At 40.0% G+C, this 22,409-nt stretch overlaps 1 protein-coding gene across 11 annotated transcripts in view; it reads right to left on the bottom strand.

Annotated features, from left to right (window-relative positions):
- The window catches only part of NFYC (nuclear transcription factor Y subunit gamma), a 66,160-nt gene that overhangs the window by 33,792 nt on the left and 9,959 nt on the right, over window positions 1–22,409 (bottom strand). The window contains exons 1-2 of one of the 11 annotated variants that reach the window (XM_019643765.1): window positions 14,688–14,805; window positions 13,642–13,718 (exon numbers count right to left, since the gene is read on the bottom strand). The exons of 3 other annotated variants lie outside the window; for them this stretch is intronic. Coding sequence is in view for 2 of the 8 variants with exons in the window: in XM_019643758.1 (XP_019499303.1) it covers window positions 14,812–14,884 (73 nt within the window). In the remaining 6 variants the exon portion in view is untranslated. Of the gene's footprint in view, window positions 1–1,728; window positions 1,859–11,772; window positions 11,845–12,832; window positions 13,034–13,641; window positions 13,719–14,687; window positions 14,983–17,108; window positions 17,131–22,409 lie in introns of those variants that run through there. 7 more of the 11 variants (XM_019643767.1, XM_019643760.1, XM_019643762.1 and 4 more) reach the window with 7 other exon arrangements.

Below are 22,409 nucleotides of genomic sequence, written 5' to 3'. Positions count from 1 at the left end.
TAGCCTAGAAACTAAATATAGGTGCCTTTTATGAAAATTTCTGCTAAATCCTACAGATGTGGCTGTCCTATTGCTGGGGATTTATTGTGTGTGCTAAGAAGCTTGCCCTAAATCACACAGCTGTGATATGGCTCCCTCACCTGTTCAGCCACCATTAACAAGTCTTCTCTAAATATCCCTGCCTAGAAGTGATCACTCCTTCCTGTGAACCTTCAGAGCCCTTGATCTGTCTGTACCTCTTTCTGCCCTCACCACATTACCTTGCATGATCATTATTTATGTGAATGTCTTACCATATTTCCCCTTCAGGTTTACAAACTCCTTGTAGCTAGGACCTGAGTATGATTCATCTCTGGATCCCTTGTAGCATCTAGTGCGCAGTCTCAGAAGTAATTACTCCTGAATGAAAGGGCAAGAGAGTTGCTGGGTATGGCCTTTCTGAGAAAACAAGGCCTCTTGGATAGCTTGGCCCTGAAATAGACTTATTCAGGGATTGCTTGAACAACCAAAGGAACTGGTTATACAAACTATTCTGGGAAGCTCAGAATGAACGCAGTTCTCTCTGGGCCTTTAATATAAGGACTACAATCAGGAATCCACTTGACTCACTGAAGTGAATTTAAGCTAAAAGAGCATGCATGATAGGATGAAAACACACACACACAGACACACACACACACACACACACACACACACACACACACACACACACACTCCTGAAAGTTGCAAGGCAGACTGGAAACATGGATGTGTACCATTTCCAAGTGTAAACCTTTTGAAAGTCAGCACCTTCTCAGAAAGGAGACCAGGGTAGACTGGCAGAGTTTGAAAAATTAACGACAATTGGTAAGTGGGAGGACAAGGAGGGCAAATACCTCTGGTTTGGCCATCCATTAGCAGGAAGATAAGGAGAAAAATCATGGAGGCAATGAGGTGATTCAATCAGATCACTCAAGGGTGGCCAATCTAGCTGTCACTCTAATATCCAGTTACTCTTTATCATTCTTGAAGAAAGAAAAAGAGACCTAAGCAGTTTCCAAAACATCCCAGAAGAGAGTGCTCCTCTTTTAAGATTCTCTTGGAAATCTTTCAAGGTCTTGCTTTTGACCAGGTCCTATGCTCACTCAATTCTCCCTTAGTGATATGCCTAGACATGGAACAGGATGTATCAAAATGATCAACCTCATAAAATACAAAGAAACATAACGTTTTATTGCAATATTCCCTAATTTCTAAATTCTGTACTGTTAGATTTTAGCTCACTAGTTCTTGGCATGTACCTCATTCTATGAAAGTCCTTAAAAATATGCCTAAACCAACAATACAGCCCTTTGAACTAACTAAAACCAAATAGATGTTTTTGGATGATAATATCTTAAAACCCTAATATCACAACAACTATTCAAGAAAAACTGACCACAGGAAGCTCCCCTAAAATGAAGCCCAATCCTCGACCAAAGCTGCTTCTATTAAAGTACTAGAGATGATCTATCCCAGGCAGTCAAGTTTTACCTAAAAATAATGCTCTCATTGTCAAATGCAAACAAATATTTCTTAGCCCAGTTTTGAATGAAAAACAAATCTAAACATTGGTACCATCTTTCCCCTTAATGCCCCCCAATCCAAACTGCAGTCTCTAGGCTGCTGTGAGTGTGTGTACCCAAATCATTCCTGTGTCTCCAACTTAACATACACCAACAAGTACCTTCCTGTGTTCAAAGCACATACCTTCTTCACTTCCTTTTGACTTGCATTTTGATCGTGTTTTCCTCGGTCATTAGATGACAAGATTTTTATTTTGAAGCCCAATCAGCAGCATTGCTAAATACATTTTACTTTCCAGTGCTGCTTCAGTCTATTTACTGAAGTTAGTTCCATTTTCTTTATTTGATTCAGCTACAACTGTTGGGATGTTATATTTTAAATGGTGAGTAAGAGATAAAGAAAGAATATTAATATGAGTAAATACATGAGTAAGAAGAAAGGAGGTAGCATTTAAGCTAATTGTGCTTGCTATTTTAGATATTCTTCCAAATTACAAAGAAAAATGAAAACTAAATTTGAGAACTGAGATTTTCAAAACAAAACAATTCTACCAACCATTTGCTTCTCACGTTTGTACAGGTGGACCTAAGGACATGTGCCATTATCAATCACGATGGCTAAAAAGCATTTCAAGCCTTAAGGAGACATACGCTCTCCACAATAAAACCAACCTCAAACTGACAATTTCAGAAAAGGAAAAATAACGCTGCTATGGAAATCAAAACCCTATGTTTGTGAAATGGCCTGCTGCCCACTAGCTGGTGGCCTTGTCACTCTACTAAGCCACTCCAGGAGCAATGTATACTGAACACATATGCCAGGAGGCGGTCTGGTATGGAAGGTCTGCACGTCACTACTTGAGGATGCAATAAATCAATGAACACAAGGGAAGGCAGGGTGACCAGAGAGAAAAGAGAGTTCAACAGTCTTTATTTAAGCTCATCTAAGGTTTCTATTTAAGAAAGCACTGAGCTTAGTGCCAGAAACCTTCCTACTTAAGTTCTAAACCCTCATATAACTGGATACCAGATGGTATACTCGCTACTGTAACAATGAATAAGGTAGCCTTACTGGAGACCCCTTTCCTTATTAATGCTAAGTTTGGCGTTTGAGGGTGTGTCTGTCTCTAGTTCCAAGAGGCTAAGTAGGAAGCTGTTTTTCAGAGTGCCGAATGGAAGAACCATGGGCTGAAACTGGCCGAACACTGCTCTCCCTAAAGATCTGCTCACAAGGACACATCTTCAAACTGGCAGCAGACACACTTCTCCTTCAAAAACAAAAACATGTTTGTTTCCTACCTACTACAACATAATCTTTTAAACAGGGGCTAGGTCATAATATAGTTATAACTGGAAAAAAATGAAGGCATAGCAACTGGGTTGTAAGCAACGAAACTGATAGGAAGGCATAAACGAAACATTTTCAAACCTGTTTCTGTGGAATAGAAATGGTATGTAATCATCTTACTTCATACACTTCCTTCCTCATTCCTTCATTAACAATCAACGATAATCCCTGCATATATGACAGCAATAAAACGCTATCAGTATTTGGTATGATAGAGAAAAAAGACCAAATACTGTAATGAAGTAGTCTAAAGCAAAGATCCACAAAGTACAGCCCACAGGCCAAATCTGGCCTGCAGCCTCTTTTTATAAATTAAGTTTCACTGAAGACTGCTGCCCTCATTCATTTATATTGTCTATGGCTGCTTTCACTCTGCAACAGGAGAGCTGAAGTGTTACAACAGAAACTGAATGACTCACAAGCTGAAATTATCATCAGGCCCTTTACAAAAAAAGGGTCAGATCATATTTAGAAGCCAGTCCTAAGGCATGTTAAGTGTTTTATTTCACTGGCTCCTCCCATGACAGAGGTAGTGTTACCCCTCATTTACTGATGGAGAAACTGAGTGCCAGGGGTTAAGAAGCTTGCCCTAAATCACACAGCTGTGATATGGCTCCCTCACCTGTTCAGCCACCATTAGGAGTAAGCTGGGCCAGCCCCCCTCTGCCCCACAGAAATATTTGTTAATCTCTTTGACCCTCCAACCTAACAGGGGTAAATAAATTCTTGCAGAAAGAATGACGAGTAACTGGTTTTTCAGGCCCTGAGCCTGAAAGAGAATTGAGGAGCTGGAAACAGAAATAGTGCCTGTAGCCTGATTCAAATTGTATCCTAAAACAAAGAGCCATTTTGCTTATTGGATCCCTTCTGAGATTCAGAAACCCTGCAAACAGCCTCTTGTCCAGCTTCCAGCAGCATCCTGTGTTTGTGCATGCTCAGGAGAGTGAGAAGTGTGATTCTGGAGAACGGTCCAAAGATGCCAACTTAAGAGCTTTGGAGTTCACAAACTATTTGTCACATACATTACCCTCAATTGATCTTCACTCAGCTCAGTGATCAAGATGTCAATATGACTCCAATGTTACAGATAAGAAAGCTGAGAATTGGGTATCTTAAGTTACTTGCTCAAGGTCACAATATAGTAAACGGTGGAGTGAGAAACACAGAAGCTCTAAGATTGTGTTTTGATTTAGTATAGCTTGTTCATTCTTACCTTTTGCAGTTTTAAGGTATGTGTCTATTCAAACTGTTCAAAGATAAGCAGTCTCAGCTTTGATCACTGATTTAAAAATCCTTAACCTGAAAGATCCTTTTTATCCACTTGCTCCCTGCTCCCAACATCTCTGGCAATCACAGAAGAGAAGATGCTAATGGCACTGCTGTCTCCTATCATATAAGCATCTTTTACTTATTTCTCTGCTGTCTCTTTTCCTGTGCTCTGTCACTCTTTTTTCTTTTCTATTTTATCCCTCCCCTTTCCATGTCTCTAGGTCAGTCAGCAGCACCTATGAATACTCAGCTGCCAACAGTGGGGGGCAGTAAAGCACAGGGTAAATACATGAAAATGTGTTAGACCTGGAGTTTCTTGCTTTCTGGCTACTAACTTGTGTATTTATGATCTTAGGGCAAATCACTTAACTTCTGGGAGCCTCTGCTCACCTACAGCAGCACCTCACAGGGCAGTGCAGCACACAATGGGAAAATGCATGTTAGAAGGCCTCGAAAAATACCAAGCATCATACAAAAGCCAGATGACGTATCACCACCACTGCTCAGAAAATTCTCAATTAAAAACTTGGAGGGTGTTAAAAGAATGTCAAGATGAGCTTGGCTGTATTGATTTGTCTGTATGGATTCTGCTGATTCACAGACACACTGAATTCTGCCCTCTGCTTAATGTCTTTTACCATTGATTTAAAGGTTGAAAGAAAGAGGAAAAAAAAGAGGAGGGGGAGGGCGGGCAGGCAGCAGCAGTATGAGAAGATACAAATCTCCCAAGCCAACCCAACCCTAAATCTCCCACCTCCAAGTATACAGCTGTCAGGAACTGAGAATGTAAAGAACACTTCAAAGAGTGCAAAGCAACTGAGATGGTTATGCTAATCTCTTACATTTGTACATGCTTTACACTTTGTAAAGTAGCTTTCTTTACATTACCTCCTTTGCTTTTCACTGTAAACACAGCACAGATACTGATATTCCCATCTGACAGATAAAGATACTCTATCCAGACAGACTGAGGAACTTGCCATAGGTCCCAGCGCACGTACATGTCAGAGCCGGAACGAAAACCTATATGCCCTGATTCTCAGGTGTGTTCTTTCATATGTTCTCCTCCATTTTTAGAATTGGTAACTTAGTAGAGAACCAAAAGCTTATGAATCTATGGGTCTTCTCAGCCTGGAACATAATTCCCCCAAGCCTTTTACCTTTAGTCTTCCTTTTCATTCTCCTGGGAAAAGTACTCCAAAATGCCATGACGCCAGATTCTTACACATTTCAAAGTGGAAAGCTTACAGTTTTCACGCTTGGTAAAGCAGCAGTTGCCCACAGGGACTGGGACTTGGGGATATCTGCTCACCAATCAAGAGTAGAGATGAAAAGATCTGCTAGATAAACTCAAAGTGCACTCTCTGCAGGCCTGGTGATGGTAAGTCAGTCACTGTATCTTTTTTTTTTTTTTTTTTTTTTTTTTTTTTAGCTGAGCCATCCTGCTACCTGTTGGTAGCTCAGCGGCTGCTCAGCTCGGGCTGGACTTGAACCGCTGTTGCTCAGAGCTCAAACTCTTGAGTGAGCTCTTAACCAACTGAGCCACTCGGCAGTCACTATATCTTTTCACTATAGTTCAGAGGAATAGCCTTAGCCTAGCCCCTTTCTGGAGATGTTTCCATAGCTGCACACTTATAGGAGGAATCATAAGGCTACAATTTGCAGTCCTTCAGAATTATAACTATTGGTACATTGTGAACATGATGACAACGTTATTTTAATTCTGCAGTCATCACTCCAAAAAATCAGAATTCCTTTGTTCTAACTACCTCACCAAGGGTAAAGCAAGGCGTATAAATCAGAGCTAAGAGATACAAAGCAACTGATTATTTGAGAACACCATAATTCATCTAAAAATACCCGTCTCTGTGGTTCAAGGGAAGAACCCAAATCTAGATGCCCAATACATAGCACAAAGTGTGCTTCTACACAGCTAGGGAACAACACAGAACACTTAACACAACTCTTACCTCATATCTATCTGGAAAGTCTTTCAACTACTTATCTGACCTTAGGAACTTAAGATTGATGAAAGACGATTTCCCAACACACTGGCAGCACTCATATAGTATCTATTTGCACTACGCTGTGTTCAGAAAAGCGCCTCACCTATCTTGTTTGACAAAAACTTTAAAAATAATTCAATTTGACTACATTGTTGATCCTTTTATGATCAACTTGTCTTATAATGTAAGGTTATGTGAGAACTCCAGGAAAATTCCCAATTTTTTTTTAATGTGTGCCTTTTGGGGGAAGAGCACGCACAAGAACAGGGGAGGTGGGAGGAGGAATGCGTCCCACCAGGTGGACACAGCTACCACTTGTTTTTCACAGACAGCAGTCCCAAGGTGCGGTGCAGAGAGCACAGGCTGTGTCACTGTGCGCTGCCTCTCGCTTCCTCACCCACCGAGTGGGGCAGGAGCCCTGTGTCCTACCTACCTTAGGTGAACACCAAGAGAGATAAGACATACGAAATCACCCCACTGACTGTCAAGTTCTATGTTCCATGTACATATTACATACTATTACAGTGCTTAACTACTTTCAAGAGTAGCTTCACGGGCATTTGGCCAGTTAATTACCAGGAGAGAAATAATCATGGAGTTCAGGATATAAATAACCAGATAAGATGGCTGGAAATTTACCACTATTCCTCTAGCGAAAAGTTTTTTTTATTGCCTTTACTTTAGATTGAGGATAATTACAACATACCTAGCCTAGAAACTAAATATAGGTGCCTTTTATGAAAATTTCTGCTAAATCCTACAGATGTGGCTGTCCTATTGCTGGGGATTTATTGTGTGTGCTGCTTATCACGGTTAACATGATCATGTTGCTATAAATTACTTGCTAAGCAAATGTTGCCAAATTCCTACATGTGTGTATTTACGGTTGGCTTCATGCAGAATGCTGCCATTTGAGACTTCCCAAAGCTAACACCAGGAAGATCAAGCCCAATAAAACTCAGGAGAAAAAAAACTCTAGTCTTTGCACTGGATGGAGGTGTGTGTACGTATACTTAAAGCTTCAACAAGAAAGCTTAAGGTTATACATACACAGGCAGATATACATATACACATATAATCTCCAAGAACCACTGGATAACATTTCAAGGAAATAGTACGTTTTCAGAGCAAGTGAAGGACTCCAGATTCTAGGGCAGTATTTCTAATCTTTTATATATCAAGGCACAAACAGAAAATGCTAGTATTAGCTTTCTGAATATTTAACCTATGGCCAATGATACTAATGCCCTCACTCAGTTTAACGTGTCCCAAGACTGTGTACCACACGTGGTGCTGTAAGTATTCGGAACTAATTGTGGCGTTAACTAAAGAGTGACACCTTTACTTTGTTATGTATACCCGGATAAGGAAAGTTAAAGATATTCTGTGGTTTTAACTCACATTCACAAAATGACCAAGTGACTTTTCAGAGTAAAGAATACTAATCTAGGGGCCGGCCAAGTGGCTCAGTTGGTTACAAGTTAGCTTAAGAGTGCGAGCTCTGAGCAACAGGGTTGCCGGCTCGATTCCCACATGGGCCAGTGACTCTGTGCCCGAGCTGAGCTACCGCTGAGCTGCCAACAGATGGCAGGATGGCTCAGCTGGTGAGAGCACGTGCTCCTAACAACGAGACTGCCTGTTCGATGGTGGGCTACACCTGTCAGCAACTAAGGCTGAACTTGGGCACCTTGAGCTGAGCTGCCACCCCATGGTTCAGTGGATAGATAACAACAAGGCTGCTGGTTCGACCTTGCATGGGATGGTGGCTAAGCCCACCCGCAACTAAGACTGTAACACCGCACCTTGAGCTCAGAGGCCATGAGCTGCCGACAGGAAGCCAGATGGCGACTGGCGCCCTCCACAACTAAGATTGAAGAACAACAACTTGGCTGATCCCCTTCCCCAATTCCCCAACACTGTTCCCCTCCCCCAATTCCCCAATTTAAGAAAAAACAAAACAAAAACTTATATATATGTGAGCTGCACGCTCAGGTAATAGGGGTGTGCAATTTAAAACGCTTAGAGACCACTGACCTAGAGGACTCTGCCATGCTCATATCTAGATGCTCACGTCTAGATGTCTCAACTTCAGGGTCCGACCTTTTTTGTGTTTCCATCTTTGACATGAAGCTTTACTGGTCCTCCTGTCCATTCTCTCCTATCCATTCCCCAGGTTCAGCTATAATCTCGATGAGCTTAAATTCCAACTATGCATTACCAATTCTGATATTTCTCCACAGCTCCAGGCCTGTATGCTGAACACTCCAACTGGAAAGCCGCCCAGAACTCAGACTCCATTGTGCAAAAGCACACCTAGCTTCCTCTTTCCCCAAACCTGCTCTTTCTCACTTTTCTGTTCCTAATCCAGTCACTCCGGCTTGAACTCTCAGAGTCATCCTGGACTCTGTACTTCAATTCTAATCAACTGCTAAATTCTGTAATAAGTGTCCATCCCCTGACCTTTCTTCACACTGCCCCTAACTTTGCTCAGGCCCTTATCACCTCCACGTAATAATAAAAATGAGGATAAATAAAAATGATAACAGCTAATACTTATTTAGTGCTCACCAGGTTCGGTTCTAAGCTTTTTACATTACTATCTCTTTTAAATTCTCGTAACAATTCTATAATGGTTGTGAACCCAGTATGTGAACTCATTGTACAGCTCACTGTTTCTAGTGTCTTCTACTCAAATTCTACTCTTTTCTAAATAATGATGCTTAATAAATCTTATACAAGTACAGCTTTGATAATGCCACATCAACCTGTTACCCCAAATCTTCTAACGGTTCACCAATACCAAGCAGAAGCGGTTCCAATTTCTTAGCCAGGCAGTCAAGGCCCTCCACTATCTGACCCAACTTCCTTCGCTGCTCCCTCCTGTCCCTAACTCACCTCCTTATGCTCTAAGCAAGCTGGACCATTTACTGCGCTCTTCTGCGCACACTGCACTTTTTGAATCATGACCTTGCTCCTCCTATTCCCCATGCCTGGGATGCCCTTGTCCTTCACCTGAGTCCAACGCCCAGGTAACATGCCTTCCTTCATTCCTAAACTAGAAGTAAAGGTCGCTTCTCTTCTGAATTCTGTGTCCTGTGCTTGTGCCTTCCATTATCAGTTTTATATACTTAATGTAAAACATGTTTCCCCTACCAGATTGTTAGATCCTGGAGTAGTTTTATTTGTACTCATATTTATTTTAAAAATCTCCACATAAAAGACATGTACGCACGATGAATTAGCGAAAGAAAGTGTAAAGCATCCAACTTCAATACTTTCTCAAAGGTAAGAACTACATAGTTTAGATAGATTTTTTTAAAATCATTTTATCTGACTATTTCCAGTCAAGTGGTCTTCCTTTTAGTTTCCTATATAATTGAAACTATGGAAACAGGACAAAATGATAGTACTTCCAAGAAAAAAGGATAACCAGGTGAATCAGCGCTGCTGTTCGCTGTGCTTATTTTCGTCTCCATTCTTCTTTTCAACTAAAGAACACAAGGTCACAAGCTATGTTGTGCCTCTTTAAAGTTAAACATTTACTAGTTTTTTTCCCCCTTTGTTCTGTTCTGCCTTTACAGTGGAATTTACCTTCATTTCTTATCCTTCAACTGCCCTTTTTCACCGCAGGGTGCAAAACTAATTTAATTTACAGTAAACACTCTAAATAGAGAAAAACTTTTGGTAAATTATTGAACAGTAGAGTCTGGAAGTAGAGGTAGGAAGATAAGGGTGATAATACAAATAGGATCTGACCAAGTTCTAAGAGCAGGGCCCAATACTGAGGCAGCAGAAAGAACAGATTAAAATGAAAACAAAGTTTCCAGGAAATGCAGACAAGAGGTGGATACCATTCAGCTGTGTCTACCATCATTTCTGGTCACATTATATACCTCAGGATTTAAATGTTACATAAATTACATCACTCAAGCTCTCATTCTTTTAATACACTGTAACTTTTGTTCAAATAGATGAAGGTGGTGAAAAGAAATCCAACTACAAAACAGAAAAATTAAAAATTTTCAAGTAGATTATGGTCTATCAGAGAATAAGCAAAATAGGAACAAAAATCAAATCCACAACTCCACAAACACACACATATGCAGAGACATAACACCACTTTGCTGGTGGTAAAGATTAAAGTCGGCATGGTTAAAATATTATTTGGGGAGTGTACAGACAATGATTTCTATTTCAGACTTGTCAAATGCTTCAAATGATCCTGGGATCTTTGTTTATTAAATACAGGTTGGCTTACAGACTCACTTGAAGAACCAAGTCCAAACTTGTTTGGGAATTAGCTTGTTCTTGAGGTGTGCTAACAAAAACAAAATAAAAACAAAAAAAACCCCCAACTAACTGGCACGCAGGTGTTGCATTTGTATAACTTAGCTTACTTCCTTGTGATGTATAAAAGTAACCTCGCTCTCTGGGACGCCTCAGCCAGGTGGGCAACCATCAGCTTCCTAGCTGATTCTCAGCTTTCTGAATAAGCAACTGGCTGAGGCAAGAGATCTTCAGATCCCAAAAGAAATGGGAAGTCTGCTGCCACAGCAGACTTTCTAACCAACAGACTCCACGTGGAGACTTCTGAACCTCTTCCATGGCCCATTTTCTCTGTTCCTTCTGTGTTCAAATAGCAAACCTATACAGATGTACCAAAGGGAAAAGAAATACGAAAAATAAAAAGTAAAAACAACCTAAGGAATAAAAAAAAAAAACATGGAATGAACTGAGTGGGAGCTGAATCTCTGAACTTGGATAGGCCAATCATTAAAGAGCTGACAGACTGGGGCACCTAATCTGTCTGGGCCTCAACTTCCCCACTCTACAAGGAAGGGAACTCGATTATATCCCTAAACGATATCCATCAACCTAACTTAAGAGTATACAAATTATGTATGCATATATTATTAAGAATAAAGATAGGCAAAGATAACTTCATTTATGAAGAAGACCATCTATAAATGATTTGCTTTAAGAATGCTTTTTGAGTAAATAAAGCCTCCACAAAAGTATACATAGCTTCTTTTAAAGGAGACTTCATCTTATTTTAGGAACAAAAAGGTCACAGTAACCACAACTGCTGTTTTCAAACATACACATCCCTGGAACTGGAATTTTATTTGGAGAGGCCAGCTCCAATTTTGCCAGGTCTTATTCCGTCTATGTTTGTTTCAATACACAGAAAGGAGGCAGGCATCAATGCTGACTGACCATGCCTGAGAGGAAGTGACTTAATGGGACAGGAAATCAAATAGATCACAAAATGTCTACCCCACCCCAGGGGGGGAAGTCCTAAAACTAGATGACAGTGGGCATGTAAAATGGGTGAGAATGAGATCCTCATGGGTGTGAAACTTATGCTAGTGTTTCTATTTTGATGAAAGACCAATTATTTTTTTTAAAGTCTTCATCCCAACATCTACTTGCTTGCTACTACTGTGCAAGCTATAACTATCTCCCAAGCTTGAAAACTGACAGAAAGGAGATCATCTGACCACAAAGCAAACAAAAAAATGGCTCACTTACTTTATAAATACTTGGTATACAAACTAAAAAATGTAACCTCTGCTTGTAAACATCTGCAACTATTACAACTTACCTGTATTATAATGCAAATCTCAGTATCCAATCAGAACAGGTTTCCAATTTTTATTCTGAGAGGTTCCCAAATCTAATAAGGGTTTAAAAACAAAAAAACAAACAAAAAAGAAAAACCTGACATGCCCATATCATCTTATTCTGAGAGGACCCTAATTTTTGACAAAGAGGTTAAAATTCTTTCATAGGAATCTTGGTAAGGGAAGGTTCAATGGTCTGAATGTATGCATTACATACAGTCATGTCAGCATAAACAGGAATATGCAGGTGAAGGCATGTGGAAACAGTTTAAAAGAGAAGTGTAGGGTTTAAACAAACTCCTTTGTAAATATATTAAAATACTGGCATTTTTTTCTTTGATGCCACATCTATCTTCATAAGCAATTAACCAACCCCAATAGTTTGGATTAGTAACAACTAATATTGCACTTCACATTTGCAAAGCACTTTGACATACATGATCTCATTTGAGACTCACTACTAAATAGGAAGGCGCTATTTTTAGGTCCCATTTTTACATGTGAGGAAGCTGACACTAAATGGCTGACTTGCCCAATCTCACAAAGCTGGTGATAACTGTGTGGGACCTGAACACAAGTCTCCTGACTTTAAATAGCCTACTTTTGCTACTGCACCATGCTGCTTCAAATACTGTAATCAGAGCAAATCAATGCCCAAAGTTCAGACCCCGGCTAAGCCTCCCGCACCCACACACAGCCACCCCTAGTCTAAGTTATAGCTAGCCCTAGGAGGTCTTTGCTCCTTACAGAAGCCAAGTTTTGAGTTTTTACTTCTCTGGCAAACCTGGCTAAAGTGTAAATGAGGAGATCACACAAACACCATTCTACATATACTGGAAAATATCTTAGTCACCAAGGGTTCTGCACAGGCATGCAAATGTGCATTTTCCAGGTAGTGGGTGCGATTCTCAGAGAACATGACCCTTAAAAAGGTTAAGAACCCAGGCCAGAAGGCTGTGGCTAGGTGTCTTTGCAAGGAGCTAAATCCACAAAGTTCTCAATATAAAGTTTAATCTAGGCCTCAAACTGTGCCCCACTTACCTTCTGCCTCCCCTCTCCAGGCCTTCTCCCAGGACCAATAGGCTCATTCAGTATCTACAACTGTTTTTTAAATCATATGTAAAAGCTGAAGCAACTGATAACATATAAATCAATGACTTGTAAAAATAAATTTAAAATAATTATCTGTTAAAATGTAATCCTTAACACAGACTCCTTTCTCCTGTGACACAACTTCCCAGAATGACTGTTTTCTTACCATAAGCATTCCAATTTCCCAAAAGAAGTTTCACAAACATAACTACTTTGAACTCCTGAAATACCATTCTTCACTAAGAACCCTCTAGATTACACAGAAGACAAGGTAGCATGCGAGGAATTCTGAATCTGTTAGGCAGTTCACTCAACTATCATACCAAAAGGATTTAGAATTTTTTGCTGGGGGGAGGGTACGGAGAAGAGTGGGAGAAAATGAATACAGCCCTATTGTCTTATTGCTTGAAAAATCCTAATTTGAATCTGTAATATAGTCCTACTAACCACTCAACTTGGACATCAGAAGTACAGTCTCTTTTCATCTTAAATAGAGCTTTTCAGTCCAAATCTGTACAAACAAACTTTGTCCTTCAATCTTTCCACTCCTCGGCAGTTTTTCAAGGTCACTTTTGCGAGCAACGACAGAGGCCTGCATCTAGCAACTTTGACTGCTACACCACTCCAATTCTAAGAGTTCAAAATCTAAACCCCTATCGATCCTCTCAGGTAAATCCTTTACTCCAGAGGAAGTGAGGGGAAAGCAAATCAACACCCTCCAAACTTCTCCCCTAAGAGGGCCTGCTCCGGTTCCCTACCCAGAGACGGAGTGCTGCTGGCTCACTGCTCCACACTGAGTCTGCAGCAGAAATGTTCCAATGACCTTCATTCCATACTAGCAAATAAAAAGAAAACAAAGAATTGCTTTTTAAAATCAAGTGTATCATAGATCTTTAGTGCACAGTATGGAAGATTTCACTGTTCACAAGAACAGGCTGGTTATTGATCAGCAACCTGCGTTAGCTTCATATTGTAAAGAGGAAAAAAAATATCAAGGGCAAAAGACAGGGTAGGGTGCCTATATTCTTAACTTTCCTCTTCACTAACTGCAGGTACATTAGGATTTAAATATTTCATACAGAAAATGAAAAGCATTTTGCTCCCATTAAAGAACCAAATCAACACCTGACAAAACATGTGAAATTGGTGGAAAAAGATGTGCTCTAGTCCCTGCCAATATAGTGAAGAAGTGTGTTTCTAACCAGCATTCTATGCTAAAATGTGCATTTTAAAACAACGATCATTACTTAATTAACTGGTACTTATTAGAATCTAGAAGCAGACAGGTAATCAAGAAAGTTATGGGAGAATTTCACATTGGCATGTGGGCCTTCACCGTTAGAACCTGCATCAGTGCAAATCATATTTTAACACAAATTTAGAACAGCAATAGTGTTGTTTCCACCTCTGAAAACACAGATGTCAACAAAGTGCATGGAAATAGAAAAAGTCTTACAACAACTCAGCTTATTCTGTAGGAAAGCTTCAGTGCACTTGAACAAAGGAAAATTATTTGGAAAACAGTTAAGTTTACCCAATGCAAAGAGAAAGTGCTTTGCTTCTGTGTGTCCCTGAAAAATGATTAGCCTTTCTTCATGTACCTGATCTTGTCAGATACTCAACTAGGAAAAGAAATCCTAGTTGAAGGGCATGCAAAATCTACACAGAGCAAGGTATTCTAGGTGCACCAAAAGGTATGCATGGAATGTAAAGTGGCCATTTTCTGAAACAGTGCAACTTGTCTACACTCTCTGAAGCTAAACAGTTTCTACCATTTTAACACAAAACAAAGAATTAAACTTACCGGGAACTGCATTAATTTTACATGTAGTTATTTATATCTCCTCGGACAGGGAGAATTTAAGTCACTCCTATCCCTCCCCCCCAAAAGGACGGAGGAAACAAAAGGCAGCAGGAGATGCAGAAACCTGAGTCTGGAATGTCCACTCCAGTGAAAACCCGAACAGCTGTCCCCCCACCCCCCAGCAAACTATTCGCCATTTTTCTTTGTCTTTCAGCTGACCCCTGCCTCAGTGAAAAACTCCGAGGCTCCAATGAAGCCCTGCAGCCTCCTTCCACTTTAACAGTCAAAGGCATTCAATCTAACATGCTATTTGACACCAAACCTTGCCTCCAGAGTGGTCCCATTGGCTGAGCTGCTTTATCGGCTAAGAATACAAAGCCACGATTGGCTGTTCACGTCATCAGTTACCTCCTTTGTACACTTCCTGTTTTAAAGTTACCTTGAGAAGCAGAACAGGGGTCAGATTCAGACTTCAAACTACAGGGAACTTAAGGCTTGGAAATGCCTGGCAAATGCACAGAGCAGATGCATTAGGGCCTCATGTGCTTACAAAACAGAGGATACTGCAAATCCAGAACTGTTTTTAAAATCACACGAAAGGGTTGTTACAGTTCCCACCCAAAGCATTTCTTATTGGCTGTCAGAGTTCCATTTAAAAAATTTAAGGTAATTTAACTGCTTCTGATTGGCCATCAAAGATGTCTGTAAGATATTACTACAGTATCCTATGGCAGTAAACCAGAGAAGCAATGTGCACAAGGTTGGAAAGTTGTGACTTCTGTCTTCAGTCTTCTGTCAAGCATTAACAGAAGAAGAAAAAGAAAATGGGGTGGAGTAATCCAATGGCTCCAAAGAAAAGCAGCTTCTTTAACAGTACCAGAGAGTGATACCAATGGCCATACCAAAGTTTGCAGGATTTCTAAAAAGGTATCTGTCATTGTGTCCATAGTAATTTTAAAAGCACATATTTATACCAGGCAAATCACTTGATTTTGAAATACAAATTAATCTAAATGGGGAAATTCTGGGGTAATGGATGAAGTTACTGACACAAAACGTGGCATTTCCAAAAAGTCTACCAGAAACCCAAGAGGGAAATATAATGATAAGGGGGATGGGGATGGAAATGGCAAAGATAGAGCATCAGTGAATATATTGTTTAAAGCACATTTTAGTTTGATGGATTAACTAATTTATTTAGGGCGGCCACAAAATGTTGCTGACTAGCTTTTAATAGAAGATAATTTTTTTTTTAAGATTTTTATTGGGGAATTGGGGGGATGGGAACAGTGCTGGGGAATTGGGGAAAGGGGAACAGACAAGTTGCTGTCGTTTTGTTCTTCAGTCTAGTTGTGGAGGACGTTGCTTCACTGGCCCAAGTTGGCACCATCATTGCGCTCTTCAGTCGCCGGCTTCTGGACTGCCACTCACGCTGGCTGCTGGCTACATACGGTAGCCCATGGCAACCCACTGCCACAGGGGCTGCAGCCGCGTCGCCAGCGACTCATGGCTGCCCAGCTCCAGGTTGAGCTGTTCAGCATCTCAGCTGTAGAGGGCAGTGTCACTGGCCCTCATATGTGGGATCCGAACCAGGGCCCTCTGGCGTCCCAAGCCAGTTCTTAACCATCGCGCCACTCGGCCGGCCCAGAAGATAAAGTTTTCTACCACATTTTCAAGAATAAGCAGCTGGGCTGATCTCAGGCTGAGATATTGTAAATACAGGTATCCCCTGGTTTTCCAAAGTTCGCTTTATGACTTTGCTTTTTACCAAAGACCTACTACATTAGTACCTGTTTTCGCTAACCAAAAGAAATCCGAAGAGGATTTTCGCTTTTATGAAGAAACGCGCAAAGCAAAAACAGCGGTCAGCATTTGTTTTGCAGTGAGCACCTGAGCAGTGAGAGTGGCACCACCAAGCTCCTGCCCCAGGAACTACACTCAGCATCTCAGCATCTACACGCCATAGCTCTGAACTCTGTCTATGAGCATCTGTGCTTTATCTCAATTTATTTTGTGTGTCTGTTAGCAAGATGTGCCCAAAGGTGACTGCTTCTTCATACTACGCCATTTCGGCTTACAAGTTTCATAGTAATGATCTACTTTCAGATAGTTGGGGAAACCTGTAGTATTGTGGTTACCGAAGACACTCTAGGGTGAAGTTTACCAGTGTTGGTCGAAGATTTGCTTCCGAATTTTGGGCCCAACTGTTTAGGTTTTAAGAGGAGCCTCCTAATACGGTGAAAATCAGTTAATATGTCTTTTTTCTTTTCTTTTTCACAAAATATTCAAATAGAAATATCTCACTATTATCTGGGGCCTTTAACAATCTCCTCAATCTGCTTCCTCCCATCAAAGCTAAGTATCCCCGGACTAAACAACATAACTCTTTTGCCAGGTAGATGACATCTTTTCTAGAAGTACCTTGGTTGATCTCAGGGCATGAGAGGTCATCATGGGTATATGCAGAGATTCGGCAAAGCCCTGAAATATAAGCAAGGCGGTCTGTCTGATCACTTTGCCATATTAACTTGTCTACACATTCTACTCATTTCCCACACTGAAATGAAAATAATTTCTGAACACCTGTCGGTGCCAGGTTCTGTGCTATGTACTTTACCCCTCTAATCTTCACTCTCCCCTTTTAACATGTGAGAAACAGTGAGGTTCAGAGAAGTTAACCAACCAGCCCCTAGCCATACATCTAGGATGCAAACTCAGGTCCCACCTAGGGTAGAACTTTTTCCACTGCACCACACTGCTTACTAAAACATGAAGCACCTCAGGGCACATCCAAGGAAATTCTTAGGTGTCACATATATGTACAGATAGCATACACCATTACACCCAACTTCATTAATTTAAAAATCAGAAACGTGACTAATGTTGAATTTGATCTGTTGGAGACCTAGCTAAGTATCTGAAAAAACAGACCCTGTAAGTTGATACAAATTTTATTACTCAGCTATTAGAACCATTTAACCAGTAGCAAATCACATTTATAAGGACTTGAAATAGCTAAAAACTAAATCATTAAAAACAGTATACATTAAAATATTAAGGGATTGCATAGCAATTTTGCTCTGGCACCTAAATAAGAGTTTAGTTAGGTTAACAGGGTGTGTTGTGGGGCAGCTCCTGAAGCTGAACCGAGTTGCAGGTATTATAAGTTCTCTTCTCAAAAGTTGAGAACACAGATTGGGAGAAGAGACGCAGAAGGCCAACAGGCCAGTTGTACGTATGCGTTATCCACACTAGAGCCTCTTTTAACTCTAAAATACTGGGGGTCAAGTCAGCAGCAAAGAAGCTCATTTGAGGAGTGGGAGGCAGAGGAATAGGAAGGACAGGTTCACATCACTATTAATCACTGTCACGATGGCAAAACAACTAAGCACTTGGGAGTCAGGCAGCGCTAGTTTCAAATTCTGACTCCTATACTTATTAATTAATTGTATGACGCTGGACTAACCCAGAGACTCAGTTTCCTCATCTGTAATATACGGATATCCCCATCTATATCACAGAGCCACTGTAAGAATTAAATGAGCTCATAACATATGTGAAGTATATTGTACTGAATAAGCACTGAAAAATATGAAAAGTGCTAAAAGTCATCCAATCCAAATTCCTTACACAAGGCTTAGGGTGCAGAGAACCCTATCTCCTTAAGGCCCTAAAGCTACTAAGAGAGAATGTCTCTCTTTTATCTCCAGCATACTCTGCAACCCTGCACTGCATAAAGCAACTCCTGAGCCATAAAGGGCAGTGTGGGAGGACTACCAGCTGTTACTAAAAATCTTCTCCAGTTTTTATGCCACCAATCCTGGCTGAGGTTTGCTTATTGTTCCAAAAATCTACCCTTCGACTCTGCTTTTAATGTACCAGGTTAAACCAAACATGTCTCTTCATACTGTGAAGGTCTTTGACATAATTTTTATTAGTTCTCGGCAGTTTGGAAAAAAAAAAAAAAAGAACTACAACAAACCCACTTCAACCCCTATTTTTCATCAAAAGTCACCTTAATAGAATAGTGGGGGGTGGCCTCAAATCATCATAGAACTTCCATTTGGCAGCCTGACCCATTCACGTACTATACAGCTTTCCCTCTCTAGTCTGTCATTACTGTCAACTAAGAGCCTCTTGGGATCTCTGGGATTCCAACTCACATTCTTCCTTGGTGCTGGATCTCAGCAGCCCTCTATACCAGACAACTGCATCGTCTTCCCCTAAAAAACACCCAGATCACTATGAGACAAAACCAATGCTAGGAGACAAAACCATGGTTCAAGCTTTAATGCTCTCAAAGAACACAGGGTGGAACTGATGCTCTTAATCAGAAAATTGATTATGAATCAGCTACCTACTTACTAGCTGTAGGACCTTGGCCAAGTGTACAACCTTGGCCAAATAACTGTCTCTGAACTCACTTCATGTGCAAAATAGAAAAAAAGCACCAACTCACATGAGTGTTGAGGCTTAAATGAGATTAAGTTAAAGCATGCAGCATTAATACCTGGTATGTGATAGGTACTCAATTAGTATCTAAATATACATTTGACTATAGCACTTATTACATATTATAATTACTTTTTACCATGTCTCTATTACCAGAGAAGAGCTTCTTGAAGGCGACTATGTCTTATTTATATCCACATAAATTCCCGGTGCTCAGTACAGAGATATAAATCAAAACCCAGCCTTAACAATAGTGTCAAGAAAATAAAAGGGGAATGTAGTAGTGGGGAACTGAGGGACACTGGAGAGTACATGCATCTAAAGGGGCAGCTACTACTCAGCTCCAACTGACAAGGGCCATGCCGGAACACTGGTCCACTCAAGGAAGAGCTTCAGACTGAATAAGAGAAGCAAAAGCCAGATAGATCCTGGACACAAAAAACTGATGACAGAACAGCTCCTGATCTGGCATCCTGAGGAATGACTGAAGGACCAGAAGTTGGTCTCAACCATTATGACAATTCCTGTCAAGGACAGGGTCTTGCTCAGCATCCCAGATTACCTGATCTTGGAGATTATGTTGTATCCCAGCAGAAGCAAAAATAGCAGCAAAGAAACTGGGTTCTTCAGTGGCCTGAACATTTTATTGATGGTGTCCTTAACTAACCCTTTCAGAGTTAGTAAGTAAACCTGGGGGTTCCAGAAAATATCAGAGAAGAGAACCTCTAGAGAAAAATGAACTTTTCATATTTTGGAATGGGGACATAAAGTCATATTCATTTGAATATTAATTATGTTGTGTATATTAATATACTAAGCTGATGAGATGGATGGATATAGCAGTTTGTTTTATATTGTTGTTGTGATAGGTTAGGCGGATGGGGTATTTTTATTTATTTATTTATTTAGTTTTATTTTTTTTTGGAGGGGGCACCCAGATGGGGTACTTTTAAAAGAAAAACCTTTAATCTAACCACCCAGAATCAAGCACTATTAGTATTTTAGGTTATATACTCTTGGAAATTTTTCTTATGTAAATAAGACATGAGGCTGAGTTAGTCTCCAATTGTATTGTATTAGAAAATACTATACAAACTGTTTTGTAATGTTTTTTTCACTTAAAAAATGTGAATGCTTTTCCATATCAAATATAGATATACATCATTTATAACTGAATTATATTCCATTGAGCGGATGTGACAATTTTTAATCAGTTACATATTAATGAATTTCAATATTTTCAATTTTAAAATACTGTAAATAGCATCACAAAGAATATCCATTATGCACATTCCTTGTACCACTACCCTCATTATCTCTTTCAGAACCATTGCAATGGGTTCATAAATAATTTTGTCTGGTTTAAAAGAGAAAAAAAAAGCCAAATTGTTTTAATGTCAAATCTTTCCATTTTCAATTTTCGTTCAAATTTTTAAAAAATTATAAGTAGATCAAAGAAAATTGAGGGCTGCCAAATTATAACTTCTGACCCATATTTTTCCCCTGACTTGGTTCTGAACAACTATTAGCCATATCCCAAATCAAATCCACCTTCAAGGTTTAAAAAAAGAATGCTGACACATTTTCAAAGGAATCTGACAGAAGTCTGAAGATAATCCTCAAAGTTCCAGAAACATTTTGAACAATGACAACATCATTAGAATAAGGAACCTAGCACTAGTGCTCAGTAAATGGTTGCTCAATAAATGAATGAATAAAATAAACTAATAAATGAGATCTTAAGTGGATTATACATTCTGAGTTGTTTTTAAAAAATAAATTATACTCTCCAAAGCATAAATTAAGACCAGGGGATGGAAACTATTCTAGAGGGACCTATTTCAGGTCTCAGAGCTATCCAAAGATGGCACAAGCTGCCTCGGAAGCTATGGGTGGTGGTGTTAGTATAGGCTGTTGGAACGCTTGACAAAAATATATAAAGACAATATGAAAAAGAGCAGCCACGTGGAAAAGCAGAGGGGGTAAAAGTCCAGTTTTTGCAGCTAGACAGATTTAGATTCTAATCCTTCCTCACTTTTTAGCTGAGTAACCTTGGGCTAGTCACTTAACCCCACGGAGGCCAACTTCCTAAACCGTAAAACATCTTGCAAGGTTGTAAGGATTAAGGATACTTTCATTCATTCCATAAATACTTATACATGTAGGCATTGTGCTAACTAATTTCTGGGGATCCTAAACAAGACACAGACCCTGTACTCAACAAGATTAAAGTCTATTGTAACAAACAGGAAAATTAAAATAGGCAGTCATAATGCTGTGTGTTACAATAGGGGCAAATGCATAATATAGGACATAAGCAGAGCACCTAACCCAGGGCCTCAGTTTCAGGCTGGTCAGAGAAGGCTTCTTGGGAGATTTAAAATCCTAATAGGAACCTACTGAGATAGATAAGCAAACTGCATGTACAAAGGCCTGGAGCTGACAGAGAAGTATTACATTCCTGGAAGGGCTGTAGTTTGGTATGGCAACAACCCAGAAGCAAGAGGCTAGAAGGAAAGTTAGGAAAGTAAACAGGGCTGGACAAGGCTAAAATACTAGAACTATATTCTGAGGACAGTGGTGAGCCACTGAAGTTTTAAGCACAATGAGAATTACCCTTTTAAAAGATCACTTTTGGGTACAGTGTGGAGAAGGGGACAGGGTGGGAGGGTGGCAGCAATCTAGACAGAGAAAGGGAAAACAGGACGCTGCAGTAATGTAGTTACTGGAAAATGTAGCAGTGGAAATGTTGAAAATTAGATGAATGGGAAATATTAAGATAAAAAATCACGAAGAACAGTGGTTAATAAATGCATGTAGAGTAACAACACTGTGCCTGATAAATAGCAAGTGCTCCAAAAAAATGGTAGCTGCTACTATTATTATTGTTATTGGCAATTGGATTAGATGACCTTTGAAATCACATTCATCCCAAGAGACTATGTTACTTTGGAGACATATCTCAATATGTTCCCAGAAAAGTCCTTTCCCACTAATGGTCAAGCTATCCTATATATAAGGTTTCTTTCTTTCTTTCTTTCTTTTTTTTTTTAAATTCATAAACTCACTGCACCACAACTGCTCAACTGGGCTCCACTACATACTAGTCATACCATGAAATGCTTATTAGATGTTCTCACAAATAGGGTTCCACAGCCAAGTAACTTTGAGAAACACTGCACAATGTATGCCGCCTTCTCCTGAAGGGTCAGAAGGCACATGAGTGCAAAATCTCTGAATACTAATTCTGCAGTAAAGAAATGCATTTCA

Source organism: Hipposideros armiger, unplaced genomic scaffold (genome assembly GCF_001890085.2).
Source record: "Hipposideros armiger isolate ML-2016 unplaced genomic scaffold, ASM189008v1 scaffold_82, whole genome shotgun sequence".
In the NCBI taxonomy this organism is placed as follows: Eukaryota; Metazoa; Chordata; class Mammalia; order Chiroptera; family Hipposideridae; genus Hipposideros; species Hipposideros armiger.
The sequence above is the reverse complement of the archived record's forward strand: the minus strand, read 5'-3'. Positions and strand labels throughout refer to the sequence as shown.